At 32.9% G+C, this 24,369-nt stretch overlaps 2 protein-coding genes across 2 annotated transcripts in view; one reads left to right on the top strand and one right to left on the bottom strand.

Moving 5' to 3' along the window:
• The window catches only part of LOC130901576 (hillarin), a 52,216-nt gene extending 30,617 nt beyond the window's left edge, over positions 1–21,599 (top strand). The window contains exons 4-13 of the mRNA XM_057813052.1: positions 5,198–5,314; positions 8,416–8,609; positions 9,781–9,967; positions 10,589–10,722; positions 11,775–11,918; positions 12,689–12,907; positions 15,611–15,819; positions 17,699–17,829; positions 17,891–18,148; positions 18,604–21,599. Of these exons, the coding sequence (XP_057669035.1) occupies positions 5,198–5,314; positions 8,416–8,609; positions 9,781–9,967; positions 10,589–10,722; positions 11,775–11,918; positions 12,689–12,907; positions 15,611–15,819; positions 17,699–17,829; positions 17,891–18,148; positions 18,604–18,900 (1,890 nt within the window). The 3' untranslated portion in view covers positions 18,901–21,599. The remainder of the gene's footprint in view (positions 1–5,197; positions 5,315–8,415; positions 8,610–9,780; positions 9,968–10,588; positions 10,723–11,774; positions 11,919–12,688; positions 12,908–15,610; positions 15,820–17,698; positions 17,830–17,890; positions 18,149–18,603) is intronic.
• On the bottom strand, positions 21,367–24,138 carry LOC130901577 (uncharacterized). The gene is made up of 3 exons (XM_057813053.1): positions 23,826–24,138; positions 23,427–23,772; positions 21,367–22,334 (listed from the first exon to the last, which is right to left on the bottom strand). Exons 1-3 carry the CDS (start codon positions 24,027–24,029, stop codon positions 22,087–22,089), a joined length of 798 nt encoding a protein of 265 aa, XP_057669036.1. The 5' UTR covers positions 24,030–24,138; the 3' UTR covers positions 21,367–22,086.
• Positions 24,139–24,369: the final 231 nt, after the last annotated feature.

Here is a 24,369-nt window from a genome sequence, read left to right as displayed (position 1 = left end):
ATCTGCGCGTTCCTCTTCGTTCTAACTGTCTGTTGTAATCGATGTAAATACTCGAAGAACTAGTTAACGTTGTTGGTCAATTCTTCTAGGTCTGATGATTATGAATTTGCGCGTTCCTCTTCGTTTTAATTGTCTGTTGTAATCGATGTAAATACTCGAAGAACTTGTTAACGTTGTTGGTCAATTCTTCTATGTCTGATGATTATGAATCTGCGCGTTCCTCTTCGTTCTAATTGTCTGTTGTAATCGATGTAAATACTCGAAGAACTTGTTAACGTTGTTGGTCAATTCTTCTATGTCTGATGATTATGAATGTGCGCGTTCCTCTTCGTTCTAACTGTCTGTTGTAATCGATGTAAATACTCGAAGAACTAGTTAACGTTGTTGGTCAATTCTTCTAGGTCTGATGATTATGAATTTGCGCGTTCCTCTTCGTTTTAATTGTCTGTTGTAATCGATGTAAATACTCGTAGAACTTGTTAACGTTGTTGGTCAATTCTTCTATGTCTGATGATTATGAATCTGCGCGTTCCTCTTCGTTCTAATTGTCTGTTGTAATCGATGTAAATACTCGAAGAACTAGTTAACGTTGTTGGTCAATTCTTCTATGTCTGATGATTATGAATGTGCGCGTTCCTCTTCGTTCTAACTGTCTGTTGTAATCGATGTAAATACTCGAAGAACTTGTTAACGTTGTTGGTCAATTCTTCTATGTCTGATGATTATGAATCTGCGCGTTCCTCTTCGTTCTAATTGTCTGTTGTAATCGATGTAAATACTCGAAGAACTAGTTAACGTTGTTGGTCAATTTTTCTATGTCTGATGATTATGAATCTGCGCGTTCCTCTCCGTTCTAATTGTCTGTTGTAATCGATGTAAATACTCGTAGAACTTGTTAACGTTGTTGGTCAATTCTTCTAGGTCTGATGATTATGAATCTGCGCGTTCCTCTTCGTTCTAATTGTCTGTTGTAATCGATGTAAATACTCGTAGAACTTGTTAACGTTGTTGGTCAATTCTTCTATGTCTGATGATTATGAATGTGCGCGTTCCTCTTCGTTCTAACTGTCTGTTGTAATCGATGTAAATACTCGTAGAACTTGTTAACGTTGTTGGTCAATTCTTCTAGGTCTGATGATTATGAATCTGCGCGTTCCTCTTCGTTCTAATTGTCTGTTGTAATCGATGTAAATACTCGAAGAACTTGTTAACGTTGTTGGTCAATTCTTCTATGTCTGATGATTATGAATCTGCGCGTTCCTCTTCGTTCTAATTGTCTGTTGTAATCGATGTAAATACTCGAAGAACTAGTTAACGTTGTTGGTCAATTCTTCTATGTCTGATGATTATGAATCTGCGCGTTCCTCTTCGTTCTAATTGTCTGTTGTAATCGATGTAAATACTCGAAGAACTTGTTAACGTTGTTGGTCAATTCTTCTATGTCTGATGATTATGAATTTGCGCGTTCCTCTTCGTTTTAATTGTCTGTTGTAATCGATGTAAATACTCGTAGAACTTGTTAACGTTGTTGGTCAATTCTTCTATGTCTGATGATTATGAATTTGCGCGTTCCTCTTCGTTTTAATTGTCTGTTGTAATCGATGTAAATACTCGAAGAACTTGTTAACGTTGTTGGTCAATTCTTCTATGTCTGATGATTATGAATCTGCGCGTTCCTCTTCGTTTTAATTGTCTGTTGTAATCGATGTAAATACTCGAAGAACTTGTTAACGTTGTTGGTCAATTCTTCTATGTCTGATAATTATGAATCTGCGAATTCCTCTTCGTTCTAATTGTCTGTTCAACTCGTGACTGTTGCGATTGTGATTCACGTAACTGCGCCGTGCTCATACGCAAATCTGCATTGTTCGCCTGATCTTCGAGGTCTTATATCTTGCTCCTTTTGCATCTTGCTAGCATTACTGGTTGTACAATAACCTATAAATAAATCAAATACTCATTGGTGAAAAACAGTCACTTAATATTGTATTCCTTTGCTTATTATTCGACTTACCTTACATAATAAAACGCGTACATGTTTCTGTTTTGATTTAAAACTATTTGCAAAAAATGTTAAGTACAATATGTACAGGTACGGTAATGGCCGTTGTTGCCGGAGGCTCTCAACACGTGTTTATTTACATGAGAGTAAAAACCGTCGTTCCAGTTATTGTTCTGGAAATTAATGATAAATTGTATAGAAAAATCAAAATAATACGTATAACAGTCACTGCTACAATCGATATACAAACAAAACGAAAAAAAATGAAAATTGAGGAAATTAAAATATAATTAGAAGAAATTGAAATTATAAATTCTGAATAAGAATTCATCGTACTACAATTATTATATTTTCAATTACCATCTTGCAACCCTAAAATAAAAATTTTGCTAAAAAATTAACATTTACAATTAACAAATAGATAATAAGGGTTGATCTTAGACAAAGATTAGTAGAAATAGAGAAGTAGTTCTTCTTTTTTCTTTAATAGTAACCTTTTAATAACGAAATCTCTTCTTGAGATGCTGAGCTCCAGCTCTCATCCCACTTCATCAGTGGTATCCGAGTGTTTGGCGTCTTTATTTGTAAAATAAAGTGTTGTTTGTCTTTCCGTGAGTCAAATCATTAAACATTTTGTTTATAAATTACCTTTATTTTTAGATCTTTATCAATGAAAATTTCCTGCACCAAACTGAAACTAGTCGAAACGTAAATATTATATGCTTTTAAACGGAATCTTAATTGGTAGAAACCTAAAATGAAGACCATATGGAAGAATTAAGAAATTGAAGAAAATTATGAAAAATTATACCCGAAATGTATCGACTGCGTTTCAGGATTGGATTGTGAATGATTAATAACCATTATCGACCTTGAATATGTACTCTTGTCTAAATTACTTTCACCAGAAGTCGACGACAGTATTTTTATGATGGGCGTTCTGTGTTATAAATTCAGCAATCCAGTTGGCGTACTTTTGAAGGACGTTGATTGTAAATTCATCACCAAGCTGCAGGCTATTTAACGAGGTGTCCTAGTTAATACATAACGAGGCGTCTATTTGCAATAATCGAGAGTTATAACAAATACACTTTATTTTATTGGTGAAATTCAGTTTCACACGCCCATTTTACGTGAATCCAAATCGGCAACTTCGCAATTAATTTATCGCGCTATAACAAAATGATAATGGAATCACTAATTTAAAAGAAAGCAATTCATTCCAATATAATTAATAAAACTTCGTTCGGGAACAAGGAAAAACCCTCATCACATCGTAATTGGTCTACGTTTATAGGAAGATATTAGATCAGAACGGTGTGGAGTGTACAAGGACTAGTATGCGTTGTTGAATTGAAGTAAAAACGTAATGGAAAAAGTGTACTTCCATCATAATAACACGTTCTCTCCACGATCAAATTACGCGAATTGTGTTTTGGAATTAACAGCATATGATCTACATTGGCTAGCTGTAGAATGGCAAAATGGCTGAACTATGTCGATTTGTTGGAATGATTCGACGATGATCTGAAGAAAAAACGACGCCATTTGCAAAGGAAAAACTGTACTCCCACAATGACAATGCGCTCTCTCCACGACCAAATAACTCGAATTGGGCTACGAACTGATTCCCTATCCACCGATTTCATTCACATAGAGGTTTATTCAATTATGTGCTTGTTTCAGATTCTGTTTCATTGTTTTTTGAATATTCCAGTCAAACATCTTCCGTTTTAGTTTCGTACCCAATCTCTCAAGTGGTTATACTTTTCACTATTCTAAGATTTCTTTTCGCTTCAAAAGGGTGCATCTAAATTCAGATGGTGATTGCTCGTATGATGGGTCTTTCCTCTAATACCCACCCCTTTCCGAGATATCACCCTTAAAAGGTGGTGACTAAAATTGAGTTTTTATTTTTCTTATACAATTTCAGTGAAGCTAGAAACTTATAATTTTTTATCTGAAGCAGAAAGTAAAGGAGCTACAGAATGAATAATTTATAATACCTTGGATCGTAAAGCTAAAAATACCACATACATGTAGCTGTAAAACGTAATAGCTGGAAATTAACAACATGGTTAAACCCTTAAACACTAGACACAAAGGTTATAGAGATGGATTCAATGAAGAAGTTGGTAGGGTTGCAAAGAGAAACCATTGAGTTGGTTTAGTTGAGTTTAGTTGGTTGGTTATAGCAAAGATTATAGTTGACAAAATTATATGAATCAGGAAAATTAAAGATGTAAAGAAAACGTTGTAATAAATTTGAAAAGAGACATAATTTAAAATTAATGGTGCTTTAGCAATGAGTAATTGCTTGAAAGTAATTGCATCGTGAAATGAAAAATTGACACCACTCTTTGAAATAGGGAAGGGAAACAAAATTTTTTGCCTCTTCGTTCGCTATTACTGAATGAATGAACTACAGTACCGTGGATATGAAGCGCCAACTCTTCTAAACATGTAAAATTCCAAGAAATGAAGTAGATTGTAGTATTTACTAATTTGGAAATCATACATGATATTAAATTGTATGAAAAGAAACAATTTGATATTTATCTTTGTAATCACTTCAGTTCTTATTTCTCTTTCCTACTAAAGAATTTCACTGTCAACTTTCTTTAATGAAACTTTTAATTCCAATTGATGTTTATACGCTTACCATATTTATTTTGAATTGAAAGGATAGAAACTGTCGTTATTTGATCGAATGATAATGTGAGTCTGAGTCAACTGACATCGATCTTAATTAATTGTGATTCAAGCTTGTTCAGACACCTGTGTTATTAAACATGTGCCAATCACATTCTAATATTAAGTTATATTTTTAATCAAAAATGTTTCATTTTATAGACTCTGTAATTTCCCAATTTCGATTCCAAACATTTTACAACATTGACACATAAGACGTGCAGCTCGCGGCTTATTTATTGGAGTTTCTATAATTGTTCTTGTTTTACACAATAAATGATAATTATATAATATATAATCGCATTCAAACCGTCAATTTTATTATAATAAAGTACAAAACAACCCCTATACAAACAAGAGCCACGGCTACACTGGTTTGTCTACAGACACGGTAGGTATTGTATTTGAAAGAGTACGCTAGAGGATTAATGGCCACTCCTCGTATTATAATTCTTTGAATGCTTTTGTAATTGTTAATAATTTCGATAATACGTATTATTTTAGGACCGAGATGAGCAGAAAAAATTAGAAATGAGACATAGAAAAGAAGAAGACGACCTGTATAGAAAGTTCCAAAGGCAAAGAGAAGAAGAAGAGAAACGAATTAGGGATGAATTCAGGGTAAGTTGAGGGAACTTTGGATAAGTTTAGAGTTTTGTATATACAGTGTGACCTAACAAAATCTATTAGAGCTTGTTAGAGCTGAACTAAAGCTAAACATTAATGGATATACTTTAAACATTTATCCAATAATATATTGTTGGATGTATTCGAAAGCATTGAGATTATTATATGTGAGAATAAAGACAACGGGTCCATTTCTTACAGCTCACTCTATAGTTTAGTACTCAAGAAATAAATATGAGTATTCCCACCAAGGAAGTTTTCCCACTGGAATTGTTTCCCGCGAGAGAAGGTTCATAGGTAGGAAATTTAGTAGTAGTAAGTCAAATTAATGGGTTTTAGTTCTGAAGACGATAACTTGGTTATTGAAACGCGTCTCAGACAGTGTAATTGTGTTGCTGTACTGGTAGTTTGAACAGTTTGCAATTACAACATTATTGACTTCAATAACTTCTTTTTACGAGTATGAAGCAGAAGAACTCTTCCAATGTCAACTATTTTTGTGGTTAATTTATTTTGTTATTTATCGTCAATACTACTTCATTTAAAATATGAAATTTTCTGAACTGCACTCATACCAAATAATTTTTCTAATAGTATAGAAAATCAATACATCATCCATTTTGTTTCAATATAATCAGTAATTTTTTAAGCCGTATAGGATTTGATTTAAAAAACACAAACTGTTGGAATATTTATTGTAATTCATAGTACAATCTGTATAATTTGATGTTTGAAGATGATTCCATGCGAATATTGGCCGAGGCTCCTCTTTAGATAGCCCATGAGCAAGGTCCAATTTTAGCACACTCTCTCCAACATATCGGTCGGTATTTCACGAATAAATGCTCCGATATTGTCTTCCAGTGCATCAATTGCTACTGGTTTATCCCTTCAGACATTAGCCTTAACATGGCCCTACAAGAAATAGTCCAAAGGCGTTGAATCACACGATCTATGCGGCCAATTAACGGGACCCAAAAGTGAAATGAATGAATGTGGCACCGTTGAAACCACATGTCAGGCTTGTCCAATTCTTTCATTTCATAGTAACGTTCCGGCCATCGTCTTTTTTGATGCCACTGGCCCATAATTCACAACAAACAGTAACTTGTTCGGAATGCATTGGTAGCTCTTGGAATGCTTCTAACTGGTCTTCTCTCCAGATACGACAATTTTGCTTGTTTTCGTATCCATTTAACCAGAAATGAGCTTCGTTACTGAACACAATTTTCACAACTTTGCTAGCGCCCATTCACCAAATGTTAGACGTTGTGGGAGATCGTGTGGCTTCAATTCTTGCACCAGCCATACCTTATGAGGTTTTACACCCAAATGACATTTCACGGTCATCAGTAACCCTGCCGCAATATTTTCTTCGGTCCTCACTATACGTTTGCGTGTTTGTCCAATAGTGTAAACTGGGTTAGAAATTTAGTCACAAGCTTCCGAATAATTCCTTCAGTAGTCTGTCCAAACTGCCCATAAATTGGAAAAAGTGCGCGATGCACTTTCTTAACCGAGCATGAATTTTGATAGTAACTTCAATAATTTTTAAGCGTTGTTCGTTCGTAAGTCGATTCATGATTAAGTTATAGACCAAACTGAACAATTATGACAATGACACAAGACACGATTGACGCGTGATCTGTTAAAAGCAGTGTTGCCAAAAAGATACCAGCCATAAAATCACTCGTTACAATTTTGAATATTCACGCTGAATATAAGTTGGATATACGATACTAAATTCAAAATTCGCCACCAGCAATTATAGCTTTCTAATAATTAAATGAGTTTAGAAACTGATTAGGTATTTATTGAGTTTATCCCTATCAGATAAACATACAAATTATCACTTCATCCAATTCATAATTTTCAATTCAATACTGAATTTGCTTGATTTGCAACCAACGATAATATATATTAATATGGTAAAATTAATATTCTAGTTACCCCTTTGAAATAATTTTTTTCCGAATTAAAATAATTCTATGGCCTTGTTCGTTTTAATTGTTTATGTTTTATAGACCACATCAACAGTTTTAAACGCCATTTGAATAACAATGACGGTAATTATCTTTAGAAATCATCTTTTCCCTCCAAGATGTATTGGGCATTTTCATTATAATGTAAAAGAATGTTTATACAGGGTGTTTCGTGGCAAAAAATTCGGGAGTGAGTAGATGACGTGAAAATTGTTTCGTTTCTGAGTTATAGGCGATCAAATTTGCGAAATCAGAACTTGTATTTAAGGATCTTCGAATTTCAAAATTGTTGGTACAAATAAGCCATATATTCCACCACCAAGGCCCGCAAAGAAAACGCGAAAAGAACTATCTACTTTGTTTGGCTCTCATAAAAAGATAAAGAAATTGTGACAGTGCAGAGAAAAAACCCAAACTAACTGAGTTTTATAACTGGTCAAAAGCTGGAGTAGACACAATGTAAAAAATGCTTGATACACATACTAAATCAAGATTCTACTCTAGTTTTTTACTATAATATTTTCGAAGTTTTATTAGAGATAGACTCCATTCGTTGAAAATCGTTCGTTAGATTTACAAATCAAGTCTCAAAGAAAAAGTCAAGCAGAAATTTTCTTCATAGAGCTATCAATCCATAAGTACATCCAATAATTCAAAAAATATTGCCGCAAAACTAGAAAAATATTCACAACCCTGTTTTCGTTGTATTGTGAGTGAGATTCTCCAAATTTTCAGTTAATGTGTGATATTCTGCACTTTTTAAAAGGCCTATTATATCGCATTTTCTAATTTACTTAACGATGGAGCAGTCTCAACGAGAGTAGAATCTAGTTCAACATTCATATTGGTTGAGCTAAAGGCTTTCCAAATAAAAGTACACTAAATTACATGGGGTCTTCAAACTTGAAACATATGATGTATAAATTGTTTCCATTCTGATACAGTGGTATTTTCCAAGCAACTACCGCCATCTCTAGGTTAAGCCACGTACTTCTGGCACTTTCATTGTTCAATATTATTATTAAAGTTTTTTTTGAAATTCGTATCGTAATATCAAAATAGTAGCTATAATATTAATTTTGAAACAGCAATTACTGTTTATGGTATTTTTAGGATGAATGGGAAAAAGAACTTGAAAGGCTGACATCAAAATTCGAGAGGGAAATGCAAATGAAGAGGAAACGAGATGATCAAAACATTTTGACGTTAAGACATCAGCAAGAGAGGGAGGACTTAGAAAAAAATATGACGCTTAGAAGAGACAAGAAAAAAGAATCGCTTACTAGGAAAATGTTAGAACATGAGAGGTGAGTAAGTTCTAGAAGTTAATTTTCTAAAACTTCACCTCGTGAATAATATACTTATAATCAATGCTTTTATTCTTTGGATTCGAGTTAATAATGGAATAATTTCCATTCAGGGTTAGAGCTTTTGAAAAATGATAATGCTAATGAAATATTTTCCTCTCGTTTAAATCATTTTGTCAATATTATAACCTAGCAACAGATTCATCGACAAAACGAAATTATTTTATCACTTGGCACACAATCATTTAAATAATAAATGTAAATGTAGAAATATGCAAAATAAGACATTTGATTATCTTCACGTCCGTCATTAAAAATAAGATGTCAATAACGCTAATTAAATAATCATCATTTTGGTATGTACTATTAGAATGTGTTTCTCATATTTTTACATTCTTCTATTCACTTCGCTTCGTTGAAACCACAAAAGTGAAATGGTACGGCCACTTAAGACAGATGGAGAACGTGAGACAGGTCAAGGAATATCTGGGAACGAAGAAGACACGAGAAAAAGTTCAGAACAAGTCAACCAACCACATAGGATCAAGCAAACAAAAGATTAACGAATAAAAGCACTATAAGCTCCACGTTAAAATAAATATTTTTGGACAATTATCTTTTTATTACCGCCGATATTGAGCCTTCTACATTCGTCACGTAATTTAAATTTTACCTTGAGAATTTATTCCACGCAGATCCCTTCATTCTCGATCGACCATTCGAACAAAGCCTTGTCTTGAAAAATGTCTTCAAATGCTTGGAGATGAAGAAAATAGCAGAATTAGAACTGAAAACTTTATTACGAATTGGATAGGAAAGTTGGATGGTTAATTAGATTTCCAATTTGTCAAAGAGGACATTGGACCTCGGGCCTTCGACGGAATCACGACCAATTAGTGGTGAAGTTGCCTACACCAACCGAAACAAGTCTTCAATATCCAATTTCATAGAGTCACTGTCACCAGTAATTAAAATTAAAAGTTCAATATAATTTTCTTTAATAATATCTATATAAAATTGCCATTATTTCAAATACATATTCTCAATTCCGTGAAAGCAAAAGAAATCACTTTCCTGGACTTTACGAACATACTACCACTTTTGAAAAGATATTGTTCCTTGTTAACAGCATGTATCATTAAAAAATTAAATAAAAAACATTATTTTTTAGAGCGGCAACGGCGGCGTTAGTAGAAAAACAAAGTCATGAAATGTTGGAACTTATCAATGAAAAACGTAGTGAATTCATGCAAGCCGAATCTTTGTATCTAGATCACAACGACAGTTACAATGAGGAAGTTCAGCCCTATCCTAGCCTCGCTCCTGTACCCGCTCCACCAGCGCTAAGCAAATTTCAGGTAACATAATTAGCAGTTTAATCATTGAGGTTTATGGAAAAGAGGATTGAGTTTATGATGATTATGGCAACGATTTCTATACTGAATTTGGTGTCTGGTGGTAGCTGGAATGTTTTTTTGAAGCTACTAATATTTCGAGGCAACTAAGCTATCGATATTTATAAGCGATCATAAGGATAAGGATCATCCTTTTAATTGGTAGTATTTGTTCCAATAATAATTGCCTGTTTATAAATGATAGAAGTTAATTTCTGGTTTCACGTTGGTGCTTCCAGGGATTTTCCTTATTTTTCAAGAAAGACGAGACCATTCGCTCCCAATATGGTAGTGGAGTAATACCAACTTTCACCACCTCCAGGGTCCCACTATAATGTTCTTAAGCGAGGACGCTATCACAAACGTAGACGCCTTTTTTGAGAAGAAATACGGAAACTATTATTAGAAGGGTTATAGCATAAGTCATAATGCATGGAAAGTAAACCAATTAATGGGATTGCATTCCTGAAAACTTTCCAAAAATCACCAACAACATTAACAAATTATTATTTTCATTTTATACTATGATTTAATATTTTTTTTGTTATTGAAAAATTAAATTAAATCTTCCATGTGTTATTTCAGGTTTATAATGATCCAGTAGAATTTGCTAACGTGGATCAAATAGCAATATCAGTAGCTCAAGAAGACCAAAAATCCTTTACAGACTTAGTTAGACAACTAGTGGGAAGATGCGGATCGGATGTAGAAAAAGCTAGGTATTAATTTTATTTTCGTAGCGAGACCATCATAATAAATGTTTGCGATTGCTAATTAAATGATTGAATGTGTAATTACACCAGCACACGAAAAAAACTGAGTTGTTCCCAATGAAGTGTTTTCGCGGACGCAGAATCGAAATCCGTCCCCACTATCTACTTTAAAACTTGCTGGAAACGTTCTATAAAAATAAAAATCTTCCTCTGATTGCGCTTCACTCCAACGTGTTAGTTCTAACCACTCGCAGGTATTATCTGTCTCTAAATTTATTATATTCATGATATGCGGTGCCCAATCAGTATTTTCATCCAATTTACAACAGTTTTTATGAGGGTTTCTCATATGTACAGAAATCGTATTACGATTTGGTGAAACTTTACATTAACCTCAAAAATAACAGAAAACATCTTGACCTTCTTCTAACATCAGAGGCGCGTCGCGTTAAAAAGCACGACCCATATTGTCCAGATTGTCTTGGTTGTCCAGATAGACCCAAGAATGGTTTGCAAGCCTGGGCCAGACTTGGTTTCTTAGATAGACCCAAGGCTAGTTTGCAAGTCTGGACCAGCTTGGTGATAATCTGGGATGATAACAATGTACCACGCATGGTTTGCAGCCCCGGGCCAGGCCTGGTTGTCCAGATAGACCCAAGACCGGTTTGTAAGCTTGGGCTAGGCGTAGTTACTTAGATGGACCCAAAACTAGTTTGCAAGTCTGGTCCAGGCATGTTTCGAAACATGGGATCTATCTTGGTACTAACTCTATTCATTGATGTAGGTCGAGTCGACTCGAAGCGATCCCACGAAAAGCAATGATGAGACGTTGCTTCTTGTAAACGGCAGATAATTTGGTGTCCTTGAGTGAAATCATCACTTATTTTATGTCATTAAGTGAATATGATTTAAATGGCGTTTCTTGTGAACTATATGTTAAGAAAAAGTGCTGAATAAATGTTATTATTTCGTTGTTTGAAAATGGCACTACAAATTTTTTACATACGTTATTGAGTTGTGACAAATAATATTTGAATAAAGATAATATTTTATTTCAGAACAATATTCAGATGGATTACGGTAAAAAATTTGAATACCATGTCTTTTGACGATAACCTTAGAGGAGATACGCCAATGGGATTGCTGCGAGGAATCAAAAATGGAACTGAAAGCTATCATGTGCTTTTTAAAAGATTATGCAGGTGAATAAACAATAAAACATTGCCTTAAATAAGGTTCATTTTCTTTTTATTTAATTCTTACAAGCAAAAGTATTTATATTTATTTAAAACTTTCATGGCGCAATTTTATTTTGTATTTTAAAGAAAGCTTTTAAAAATCCAATCGCCCACTATGAGATCATGACAGACGACGAAGGTATATGAACCCAAAACTAAACAACAATCGGCTGTTTCAATAAAAGCCTAATAGTTGTTTTTTTAGCAACGTAAAACGGTCAATTCTGAATGCAGCTGTTTGCAGGAAGTGTTCGAAAAAATTAGGGAAACCAATCGCAGAAGTTGAAACTTTCTCCACCATGGCAATGCGAGCTCTCATACATCAGTTCAAACAAAAACGTATTTGAACAGTTAAAACCTCGAATTGATGGGTCATTCGCCGTAAAGTCCACCCGAAGAAACTGTTGATGCGTTCAAATAACATATTTTGGAGACACCTCAATTGGAATGGAAAAAATTCTTCGATCGTTGGTTCAAACGCATGCAAAAGTATATTGACCTTAATTGAGAATATTTTGAAAAACAATGAAGCCATATCCAATTATAAATATTAATTTTTATTTATCCACCTCAAAACTTAAACAGCAGCCCTCGTAATCTGTTAGACACGTATCTTAAAAATTTAACTTAGTTGTAAAAAAAACACAGTGTTATTGTGAGTACTCATGAAGCATCCAATCGGTAAAACAGATTAAGAAATAGCTGGTATTAAATTTCATTTAATATTTTTGCAGTTATGCTGGGCTCCATTGTGTGGTGATTAAGGGTTACTCTAAATCGGCAGGATATCAACCAGGTGTCCGATTCGAAGATAATAGATTTAGGAACTCTTGGAACGCTGTGTACGTGGCTGGAGCGTGGAGATTTGTGCAATGTAACTGGGGAGCCAGACATCTAGTCAATGCTAAAGAAGCGCCAAAAGCTGGTAATAAAGCTAAATCAGATAGTTTGAGGTAAGTATCAATAATTGTTTCGATTTAAACCGTGATTAGAGTTTTGGCGGCGATGAATGATTTCGATTTGAGGTCTCTATCAATTAAAATTTAGTTTCGATTCGATTCGATTCGATTAGACTTCGATTTTATTAGATACTAGATTTATTTCATCCAATCAACCATGAACTTTTAAGAAATGAAATGCTAAAATTTGGGTACTCCAACAAAAATACCCAGTTAACAATGTCCAGATACTGAAAATTGGAAACAAGCCCAAAATTCTCGTAATCTGAAAGTTTTTTGTATCCATTATGATCAATGATTTGGGGGAACAATTTAGCGCGCGAACGTTCTTCCATAAACTATTTCTTCTTAGTAGCCTAAATATATTCTTTGCAATTATAACGAATATGGAGCATTAGTGGTAAATCGTTCATTTAGGTGATGATGATTCCAAGTGACAAAGTGAACGTTCGAACAAATCATTTGCAACAGAACATTGACTAAAATGATCAATGACGGTCTAGTAATATAGTCAAATATAGGAATGGGTGGATTTCTTATCTTATATATTAAAAAAATTGATGATTTCCATTCCGAGTCCGTTCAGGCGCTCTACCCAACCGATTTGCTCAATTTTTTTTTCAATGAAAAGTATTGATGCACAGATCACCCATCAACCATTGGATTTCATCTAATTTTCACCATTCTCAAGATATACGGTAATACGATTTACCCCTTCCCTTATGGGAATTTTTCACATTCAGACGTTCTATCCTCAATATCTCAGGTTCTATTTAAGATAGAGATAATAACACTCGCTGAAATACCTTCTTTCTTTTGAGTTTTTGATCACTTAAATCGGTTGAGTTGGAGTGGAGCTAGGCGCGGACATTCAATGTGGAGTTTGGATTTTTGTAGATTTTTGGCAATTTTTCTATATTCAAAGATCTATATCTCAGGTTCTAATATAGCTACAGAGTTCGTTTTGATTTAAGAACACTTGCTGAAATACCTTCTTTCTTTTGAGTTTTTGATCACTTAAATCGGTTGAGATGGAGAGGAGCTAGGCGCGCGGACATTCAATGTGGAGTTATGGATTTTTGTAGGTTTTTGGCAATTTTTCTACATTCAAAGATCTATATCTCAGGTTCTAATATAGCTACAGAGTTCGCTTTGATTTAAGAACACTCGCTGAAATACCTTCTTACTTTTGAGTTTTTGATCACTTAAATCGGTTGAGTTGGAGAGGAGCTAGGCGCGGACATTCAATGTGGAGTTATGGATTTTTGTAGGTTTTTGGCAATTTTTCTACATTCAAAGATCTATATCTCAGGTTCTAATATAGCTACAGAGTTCGCTTTGATTTAAGAACACTCGCTGAAATACCTTCTTTCTTTTGAGTTTTTGATCACTTAAATCGGTTGAGTTGGAGAGGAGCTAGGCGCGGACATTCAATGTGGAGTTATGGATTTTTGTAGGTTTTTGGCAATTTTTCTACATTCAAAGATCTATATCTCAGGTTCTAATATAGCTACAGAGTTCGCTTTGATTTAAGAACACTCGCTGAAATACCTTCTTTCTTTTGAGTTTTTGATCACTTAAATCGGTTGAGATGGAGAGGAGCTAGGCGCGCGGACATTCAATGTGGAGTTATGGATTTTTGTAGGTTTTTGGCAATTTTTCTACATTCAAAGATCTATATCTCAGGTTCTAATATAGCTACAGAGTTCGCTTTGATTTAAGAACACTCGCTGAAATACCTTCTTTCTTTTGAGTTTTTGATCACTTAAATCGGTTGAGTTGGAGAGGAGCTAGGCGCGGACATTCAATGTGGAGTAATGGATTTTTGTAGGTTTTTGACAATTTTTCTACATTCAAAGATCTATATCTCAGGTTCTAATATAGCTACAGAGTTCGCTTTGATTTAAGAACACTCGCTGAAATACCTTCTTTCTTTTGAGTTTTTGATCACTTAAATCGGTTGAGATGGAGAGGAGCTAGGCGCGCGGACATTCAATGTGGAGTTATGGATTTTTGTAGGTTTTTGGCAATTTTTCTACATTCAAAGATCTATATCTCAGGTTCTAATATAGCTACAGAGTTCGCTTTGATTTAAGAACACTCGCTGAAATACCTTCTTTCTTTTGAGTTTTTGATCACTTAAATCGGTTGAGTTGGAGAGGAGCTAGGCGCGGACATTCAATGTGGAGTTATGGATTTTTGTAGGTTTTTGGCAATTTTTCTACATTCAAAGATCTATATCTCAGGTTCTAATATAGCTACAGAGTTCGCTTTGATTTAAGAACACTCGCTGAAATACCTTCTTTCTTTTGAGTTTTTGATCACTTAAATCGGTTGAGTTGGAGAGGAGCTAGGCGCGGACATTCAATGTGGAGTAATGGATTTTTGTAGGTTTTTGACAATTTTTCTACATTCAAAGATCTATATCTCAGGTTCTAATATAGCTACAGAGTTCGTTCTTTTCTATTTTAATGATTTCTGATACTTATTTAATGGATTCGATGCGAGCGAAGCCGCGTGTAAAATCTAGCTTAATACATTTATAAATTCTTGTTGACAGACCTCAAAAATAAAAAAAAATTACCAGCTTTTTTCCTCAGCATGTTCGTATTTTTTGTAAAACGCATTCAATATTCGAAATGCGCGCATACATATTTTTATTTTACTATAACATATAGAAAAATGTTTTTGTTTTAGATATGAATACGACGACCACTATTTTCTTACTGATCCCAAAGAGTTTATTTACGAGTTTTTCCCACTGCAGTCAGAATGGCAATTGCTCAAAAGTCCTATTACTTTACAAGAGTTTGAGGAACTACCTTTCGTTCGATCATTGTTTTTCCGATACGGACTTTACTTCTCCGATCCTAATACAAAAGCTGTCATGTACACGGACTCTACAGGTAATAAATCAGGTGTTTATAACAACAATAATTCCATTTTTTTACGAAGATCTAGACTGATAAATAAGTTGTGAATAAGTCATGAATTGACGCCAATATCTCTATTTAAATCTATATCAAACCGAATATATGATAAATGTTATTTCTCTGTGTCTTCGTCTTAGTTATTACTTGGTAATGATGATCATTCAACTATTAAAACAACATAGAGCTAACACGATATTATATTTTAAGCAAAATCAAAATGTAATACATAATAACTAGGTCGAATGATTCTGAGAAACAAATAAACATTTAAGAACTAGATCCATAATCATTCTAATCATATAAAATATATCTTCGGATGAAAAGGAAAGTTTGATCTACATGGAAAACAATTTTGAGACTATTTTATGTGCATTTTGCCTTCAATGAATTCGATAAATTGACTGAATTTCTTCTTTTTCTGCCACTTATTTCAAAAATACTTCTTATTCATTTTTCAATCGAAATATAAACTGTTTTAACTGTTAGTTATTTTTTCCAAATTTCTTCTTTTTATATATATTAATCGGGTTAAAACGTTCTTCGCCGTCTTCCGATTCCCAGTGTCCATTTTTCTCGATCTTCCCAAAGATCTTCTTCCAATCCTCTCTCTCGAATATCCTTCTCGATACCTTCTCTCCAGCTTAATCTTGGTCTTCCTCTTTTTCTTCTTCCTTGTGGTGCCCAATTTAAAATTTGTTTGGGTATGCGGTCTTCAGGCATTCTTTGGACATGTCCGTACCATCTTAACTGATTCACCCTAATGTCTTCCGTAATCGTATGCTGCACTTTCATGATCTCCCTGATTCTGTCGTTTCTTATTTTTTCCAGTCTTGATATTCCTGCCGCGCGTCTCCAATAATCCATTTCTGTGGCTTCAAGCATTTTGACTGTTTTTTCTTTTAGAGGCCAGATTTCGCTACTATATGTTGTTATACTTTTTATTATGCTATTGTATATTCGATGTTTGTTTTCCTTGGATATTTGTTTGTCCCACAATACACTATTTAGTTGTCTTATTGCTTGTCTTCCTTGGTTATTTCTTTGTATTATTGCTTCATCTAATCTTCCATCATTAGTGATGATCATGCCTAGGTATTTGTATTTTGTACAATGACTTATTTTTTATTGTGTTTCTTCAAGTATTAAATTTTGTTGTTCTCCTCCAATACACATATATTCCGTTTTACTGAAATTTACTTCTAGACCCCATTTCCTGTATTCCTCTACTAGCTTTCTTGTCATATATTCTAAGTCTTCGTAGTCCTGTGCCAAGATTATTTGGTCATCTGCAAAACACAGGGTGTATAGTGTGGAATCGATTAGTGGGATGCCCATGTTCTTACATTTCCTTTTCCAGTGTGCTAGTGCGTGTTCCAAATATATCTTGAAGAGTGTGGGCGACAGACAGCATCCTTGTTTTAACCCCTTATTGATGGAGAATCCTTTTGAGACCTTGTTTCCTATTTTTACTTGTGATTTACTGTTTTCATACAGCTTTTGTACTGTTTTTATTTTATTTATTTCTTCTTTTTTCCATATTTAATGTATCTCTTATTTTAATACTATTTTATTAATTTCTTCTTTCTCGCAAAAATTTAATACCAGTTAAAGGTGAAATTTCAATCTTCACCACTTAAACAATATTCCACAATTCCCTCTCTCTATTACTGCTAGTCATGGGGGTTGGGACCTCTTTGGAATGTCTCTATTTCATTTTTTTGTCTCCTTTCGTATTTCTCGATCTGCAATCTGGTGTAAAGATACGTTGTTGGATTTGTTAATAGGCGATCGGCCTCTTTTTCGTTTTCCTTTCACTTTTTCCCTCATTTTATTTATTTATTTATTTTCTTAGGTGCTGCCACAGTTCGAATTGCTATGCCCTCTCACATGCAGGCCACGCTCATCTTTCATTATAATCTGAAATTCTATGACAGTGAAGGTGACACCTTCGATGGAGTTTCTCTTAAAAGATTCGTAATGCAAGTAAGTAAATATATAGTGCTATTAATGATTAGCTATAATCAAATATAAAAAATTCTTACAGTCTGTTGTTGGAAATATGGTTGCATTCAGAGTACACGCACCTTGTAGCGGGGCTTTTTTACTGGACATATTTGCAAATGCTGTCACCCCTAAAGAATACTTAACGGGAGAGCCGATGAAATTCAAAAGTGTATGCAAGTTCAAAATTTGTTGTGAAGATTTACAAACTGTCATGGTTCCTTTGCCAGATTGTGCTAGTGGAGAATGGGGTCCTACCAAAGCCACAAGGTTGTTTGGACTTGTACCTATTACCCATCAGGTAGGATTTGAATATAATAATTGAACACTGAAAATATTTTCGGTTGTAGTTTGATATATTTTAAAAACACATTTCTATTCATGGATATAACCTTCTTTTGCACAATTTTAACATTTTCTGCATAAATATAATCGTCGTCGATGTTCCAAAAGTAGTTAAGTGGAAGTAGGAAACTGCTTTCTGACTTCTCTGACAATTTGTCCCACTACAACTCAATCGGATTGAGATCGGGTGACTGTGTCGGCCATTTACTATCAGTACATTCTTCCTGGACACGTGTATCGTCGTTGATGTGTAAAACTAGATCATGATATGGTACAGTGTAGTGCTTCTAATTTGGAATATATTTACGTAAATTTGGGATTTGTACATAAATTTCAGGAATGCATGTTTTTGACTCGATGATATATCTTCTAATTGAAATATACGTTATAGGTATTTGTTTTTATTTGTAGGATTCGTTGGTTTTTGCTGGAAGGGAGCTAGAGATCCAGTTCCGAATGTCTCGCCAACTGACAGACTTCATGGCAACTCTACACAAAAACGGCGTAGAAGAAAAACGTTTATCGAAATTCGTATCTCACAGTGTTGCGGAAGACATTGTCACTATCAACATCAGTTTTCCCGAAGAGGGTCAATACGGTTTAGATATATATACGAGAGAAATGGCTTCAAATACCGAAACTACGGGAGAAAAACACTTGTTAACGCATTGTTGTAAATATCTCATTAATTCTTCCAAAAGGAATTGAAAACGTGATTATCGAGTTGATTCAGAACAGAATTATTGGTAATTGTGTGTGAAATTGAACTCGTATCATGTTTTTTATAGACGTTAATACTTCAATATATCGTAACTCCGAATTTTACATTTTAACATTTTACAGATAAAAATAAAAATTCGGTTTCCTTTTTAAATTATAATAGTGTTATAATACTTTAAATATTTTCATTTCAACAACAAATTATTTGACATATCGTACCTTGTTTTTATCTGTTATTGACGCAATTGAGATACTGAATTACAAGAAACAATTTTCCTTGTTGAAAAACTTGAATTTAGGTAATTTGTAGTTACGACGAAATTGAAATGTTACTGTCGATTTCATTTTCTGGATATTTTGAATCTTGGATTGTTACATTCGATATTCGATACATCAAATAATTTCTCTTTGAAAAGAAGTAAAGATTGGTGTATCGTCCGAATCTTCACGAGATGTATTATTTCAATAAAATCAACCAACATTTCTGAATTAGCAAAATGGTGATCATTAACGACGCAGTGGCGTAGATCTAAGACCAAAAAAATAACAAAATATTTGTTTTTTTTTCTTTTTTTCCAAAACATCCGTTTTACATTGAAAATATGTATTAATCAAAAGAAGAAGCATTATAACAATTTTGAGTGTTTCCACAATGTATAACTTTTACTGCATTATATATGAAATTTATTTAACAATGGAGTTTAACTTCTGGACAATCCATAAGGCAAGATACTGGACAAGAGCAATCGAATTCACTTCACATATCAATTAAGTTATTTGAAAGGTTCAAGAGGCTTTTGTAAAGACAATTAATATGATAAAATGTGATTTCGACCCTCTAACATTGGAGTACGTAGTATTGGTGTTACTGTAAAGAAATAATGTATAGAAAGAGCCAAAATTGAGTTAGTTTTGTTCTTTACACGACAAACAAAGAAAAATAATGATTAAATTCATTATTGTTCAGAATATTAAGAGCTTGGTAAAGTGTGTTACTTCGAACCTCCTCCCACATCTAACCCGTTTTTTCTCTATTCTTATGTTTTGAGTATCGCCCCAAAGAAAATAAACATCCAGCATCGCTGTAACCACTTTCATCTGAAGAAGGGTTCTTCAATTAATCCTCGCTGTTTGGTCTAGATTTAGCAAGCATCTAGTTGTCCTTTTTATGTATTTGTTGATGTAAACGGTTGAGTTTTATTTGAAGTCTTTTATTTTAAAGCTGATCCTGAATGTCTCTTCAATCTTCCCTTTTTTACTAAGCTTTCTTGGCGATCATTTTAGTAGAAAGTCAAAGTAATGATAGAAATTTTTATAATTATAGTATTTAGGATTTTGTTTTAATATTTTTATTAATGTAAAGCGGAAAAGTGTAGGTAGAATATTTTGAGTAGTTGATGAAAATGCGATATACCTAGAAAATGATTTAGAATCATTTTCTTTGCTACTACTTGCTCTTCTTCTACAATTCCTTTCTATTTATTTGATTTGTGGGATTTTCTTTAGCTACCTTCTTTTTCGAAGCCCATTGCGGACTGTTCCCTGTTGCAGACTGTTATAGCAGCTTTTCTAGAGTAGTGGAACAGCACTTTACATTATAAATACGATTTTTGGGATGTTCGAACGTCGTGGATTGTGTCTTGCTCTTGGCGTTTCGTCAATAGCACAGAAGCTACAATCCGTTCGACTTCTAGTCCTGAAGATACCTACCTGTTGTGGACCATATCCAAAATTGGGTATTCAAACTATATTATGCTTTTTTGAATTACAAAATTCTCTAAGGATCGTTGTATTGCTTCTCAAGAACAAAGTACGCCACTGTTTTTTATACCGTAGTCAAATTTGAAGTCACTTTATTACATAAGTATCTCAATTCCAAGGGATTTCGATCCCTTATCTTATAGGAAGTTACTCCTTCAATAATTAGAAACAACAACAAAGTCTGGTTTCTTCGCGTTCTAATAAACTTCCAAATAGTTATTAGCCACATAACTTTCAATTGTCGAATAAATATTTACAGTTTCTTTACCCCAGTTTGTTTAAAAAACGTTGTTCTATTGACAGTTTCCTATGATCTGTGTTTGTGACAACGATCTGTGCTTAATTAAATTTGCACGTATTTTGTTAAGTTGTGTTGGTCTGAAAATTATAATTTATATTCAGAATAATTGATAATGAAAAAGGAAACGATAAAAAAATGTCATCAAGTCATCAACGGACCAAAACTTGTAGTGTGTGAAGAAATTTTAATAATAAATAACTTTAATAACATATAGTACCATGTTATTCATTGGTGTTTTATTTTCACAATAATAAGAAATGTTCTTGAAAATTGTGATACTTTGATTATAAAATGACTTATAAATAAACATATGACGAATTTACCGCCTAACACTTGCCTAAAAACACATGTATATCTAACTTTCATGAAATAACGAAAAAAGTGCAATAATAATCAATTGACAAACTTTATTAAATACCAGCGTTTTGTTTTATATATATGTTTTGTTATTAATATAATAAGCACATGTTATTTAATATTATATTTTCTGTTAATAAATTATTACCTTATTTACAAAAATATGAAAAAATAAAATGATAAATCGGCCGCTTTTTCTACTATGAATTTATATTTGTAACTGAACATGAAATATTCAATAAATCTATTTATTTTTAATTTTAACAAAGACTTTTCTTTAACCTGCAAATAAAAAATAGGCAGAGTTGTGGCACCATTTTCCTGGAGCAAAACCATACAAAATATTTTGTTGATTTGTAATTGAATCAAAATTTAAAAATCATTGTGGATCAGAAGCTGTTGCGGGGTATATAGCTTTTTAGTCTTAAAGATGGCTCCAGGTACACAAATACAATTTTTTTTTCACAAAGTTTCCTGAGACTCACAAATGCACTTTGTTTTATCTAGATCCATCATACTGCTCAGAATCTCATAAGTTTTGCCTCTTTTGCTTCATGTCCCCGTTTATCAAGAAAAATGGATATTGTAGGTACATGTACATTAAAAATAGTAAAGATTCATATATAAGAATAATAATATCATTTATTCTTCCACAATTTCTCATTTAAAAAGCAGTAACTGTTTGTAAGATGATGGAATTGAGAAACAAAAATATTGTAATTTAAGAAAAACATAATGTTGCAACATTTACGGATTTAATCAGTCACATATATAACTTGATTAGTTATGTCCACTATTTCACTCCTCTCATCATCACTATCAGAAATAACTAAAACATTATCGGATTGATCGTTTGGTTCATTATCAAGTATTACAATTGGTCTGGTATGTTCTGATAAATCTGACATAAGTTTTTTCCATAATTTTAATTTTATGTTAAAATCTAAAGAAGAATGAGTTAGAGCTTCTAATTCCTCCTGGATGAATTGTGAATTTGGCAACTCTAAAAAAAACATGTCTAATCAATTTATGATATTTTATCTCAATTTACTTTTTGACATACTTCGGTCTTTATCAAAATATGATTTGACACTAACAATTTGTGTAATCATATTAATCAATAGATCATCATAAATATCAAAATAAAAATAAAATCAAAATATAAATCTGTTTTTATAAATGGTTTCATCTTTAGTTGCATTAAAATTTATAAATAAAACTATAAATTTCACTTAGGTATTCTTTAGGTATTTGTTATCATTGATAGCTTTCTCATTCCTAAAGGAAATAATACATGATTGAAATATTTTACTGAACTAAATCTAAAACACCCAAAAACAAAAAAAGTTTTATGTTAAGTACCTTGTAACGATTCCGACATTGCAGAGATCTCAGTATTCAGAAAATAGATTAGAAGAGTCATTTCCCATTTACAAAATTTGCCCATTGCTTCAAACCCATATTCCAAATTGTCGTTTTAGAGAATCTGTGCATCAAACACTGGTGCTGGGGAAAATGCCCCTGGCCACTCAAACACCAGATAAATATTTAGGCTCCATAAGCTTCAAAATTGTGCTTTAAACACAAACTGTAAAACTGACATTCTGTGGGCATTTATTTCTAACTCATTTCAATTTATTTGGATTTACATTTGCTTAGAACAAAATTTTCTTATATTATTAGATTTAGAGACAAATTGAGAATATGCATAATTACTTAATGAAGATCATAAAGGGGCCTTAGATGGTATATATAGTGAAAAACATAGTTTCAAAGAAGTGCTTCCTTAGCATTCGTACTTCATATTCAATTAATCAAGTATCTTGTATTTCGGACACAGGAACAAACAATTAATTTGTGATATGTTTTTGGAAATGGTTCACATACATAAGAACAAGAAAGCTATCAATGATAAAAAAACCGAAATAATATAAGTAAAATTTAGAGTTCCATTTTATAATTTAATTGCAACTATAAATAATTTGATTGATGGTTACTACATATTTTTAAGATGTGAAAAACTAAGGAAAAATTAATTTTAAAACAGCTGCATATAAGATGGTTTATTGAAATATTGAAAAGAACTAGTACTCACCAAAATTATTATAATACACTTCAATGGTATCCAAAATGTCACAATTCTTCAAATCCCAACCTATTTTCCAGCATATTTCTATCATAATATTGGGAGAATCACAAGTATACTTTATACATAGAGCATCTTCATCGTTTCTATACAAAGAAATTCTTGGTTCTTTTTTAAGTACGATATTTATTATCAATCTTCGAGCTTCACAAAGTCTTGAAAATTTTTTTAGATTTAAAAAAGTAGAATTTATATTTCTACTTCTCTGCAAAAAGTTTCGACAAACTTCCAGTTCTTTTTGCAAATCTTCATCTTGTAGCTTCAGGTCTAATTTCAAAATTTCAGAGGAACTTTCCTAAAAATTGTAATATGCTTTCCTGCAAAAATTCATAACATAAAAATACGTACGTAAATAAATACCAACAGCTTCATGCAATACACCAAATTGAATATGCTGAATTTAATGATATAGAGAGTAGTAAGTTTTTCTCCGAAATTATTTTCATTGATTTCAGTTTTATAATTTTCTTTATGAATTTGTAAGAATTGTATGTCAGACAAATCTTCTATCACACCAAAATCTTTCTTTAATTTGTTTATTTTGTTCTCCATATTTTAAAAACAATCTTAGCTCCATTGTTATATTTAAAAAACATAACTTAATATACACATTTATACTGTCTCCATATTTGTGATGATTCAGTGACAGTATCATTAAACTGACAATCTGTCCTCTTCTCTGCGCGTATGTGTGATTTTTAGGCCTCCATCTAGTATTTAATCCGATTACCGATATGTATTTAGATAATATCCTCGTTGTCTGCAATTATTCATCTTTCTCTTCATTTGCTGCAACGTGAAAAAATAGCTTTTATATGTTTAATAATAATTATAATATATTATTATTATTATAATTATATATTTAGTGATTCTCTGATTCCAGTCAAATGTT

The sequence above is a fragment of the Diorhabda carinulata genome, chromosome X (genome assembly GCF_026250575.1).
Source record: "Diorhabda carinulata isolate Delta chromosome X, icDioCari1.1, whole genome shotgun sequence".
NCBI lineage: Eukaryota > Metazoa > Arthropoda > Insecta > Coleoptera > Chrysomelidae > Diorhabda > Diorhabda carinulata.
This window is presented reverse-complemented; position numbering and strand designations above follow the sequence as displayed.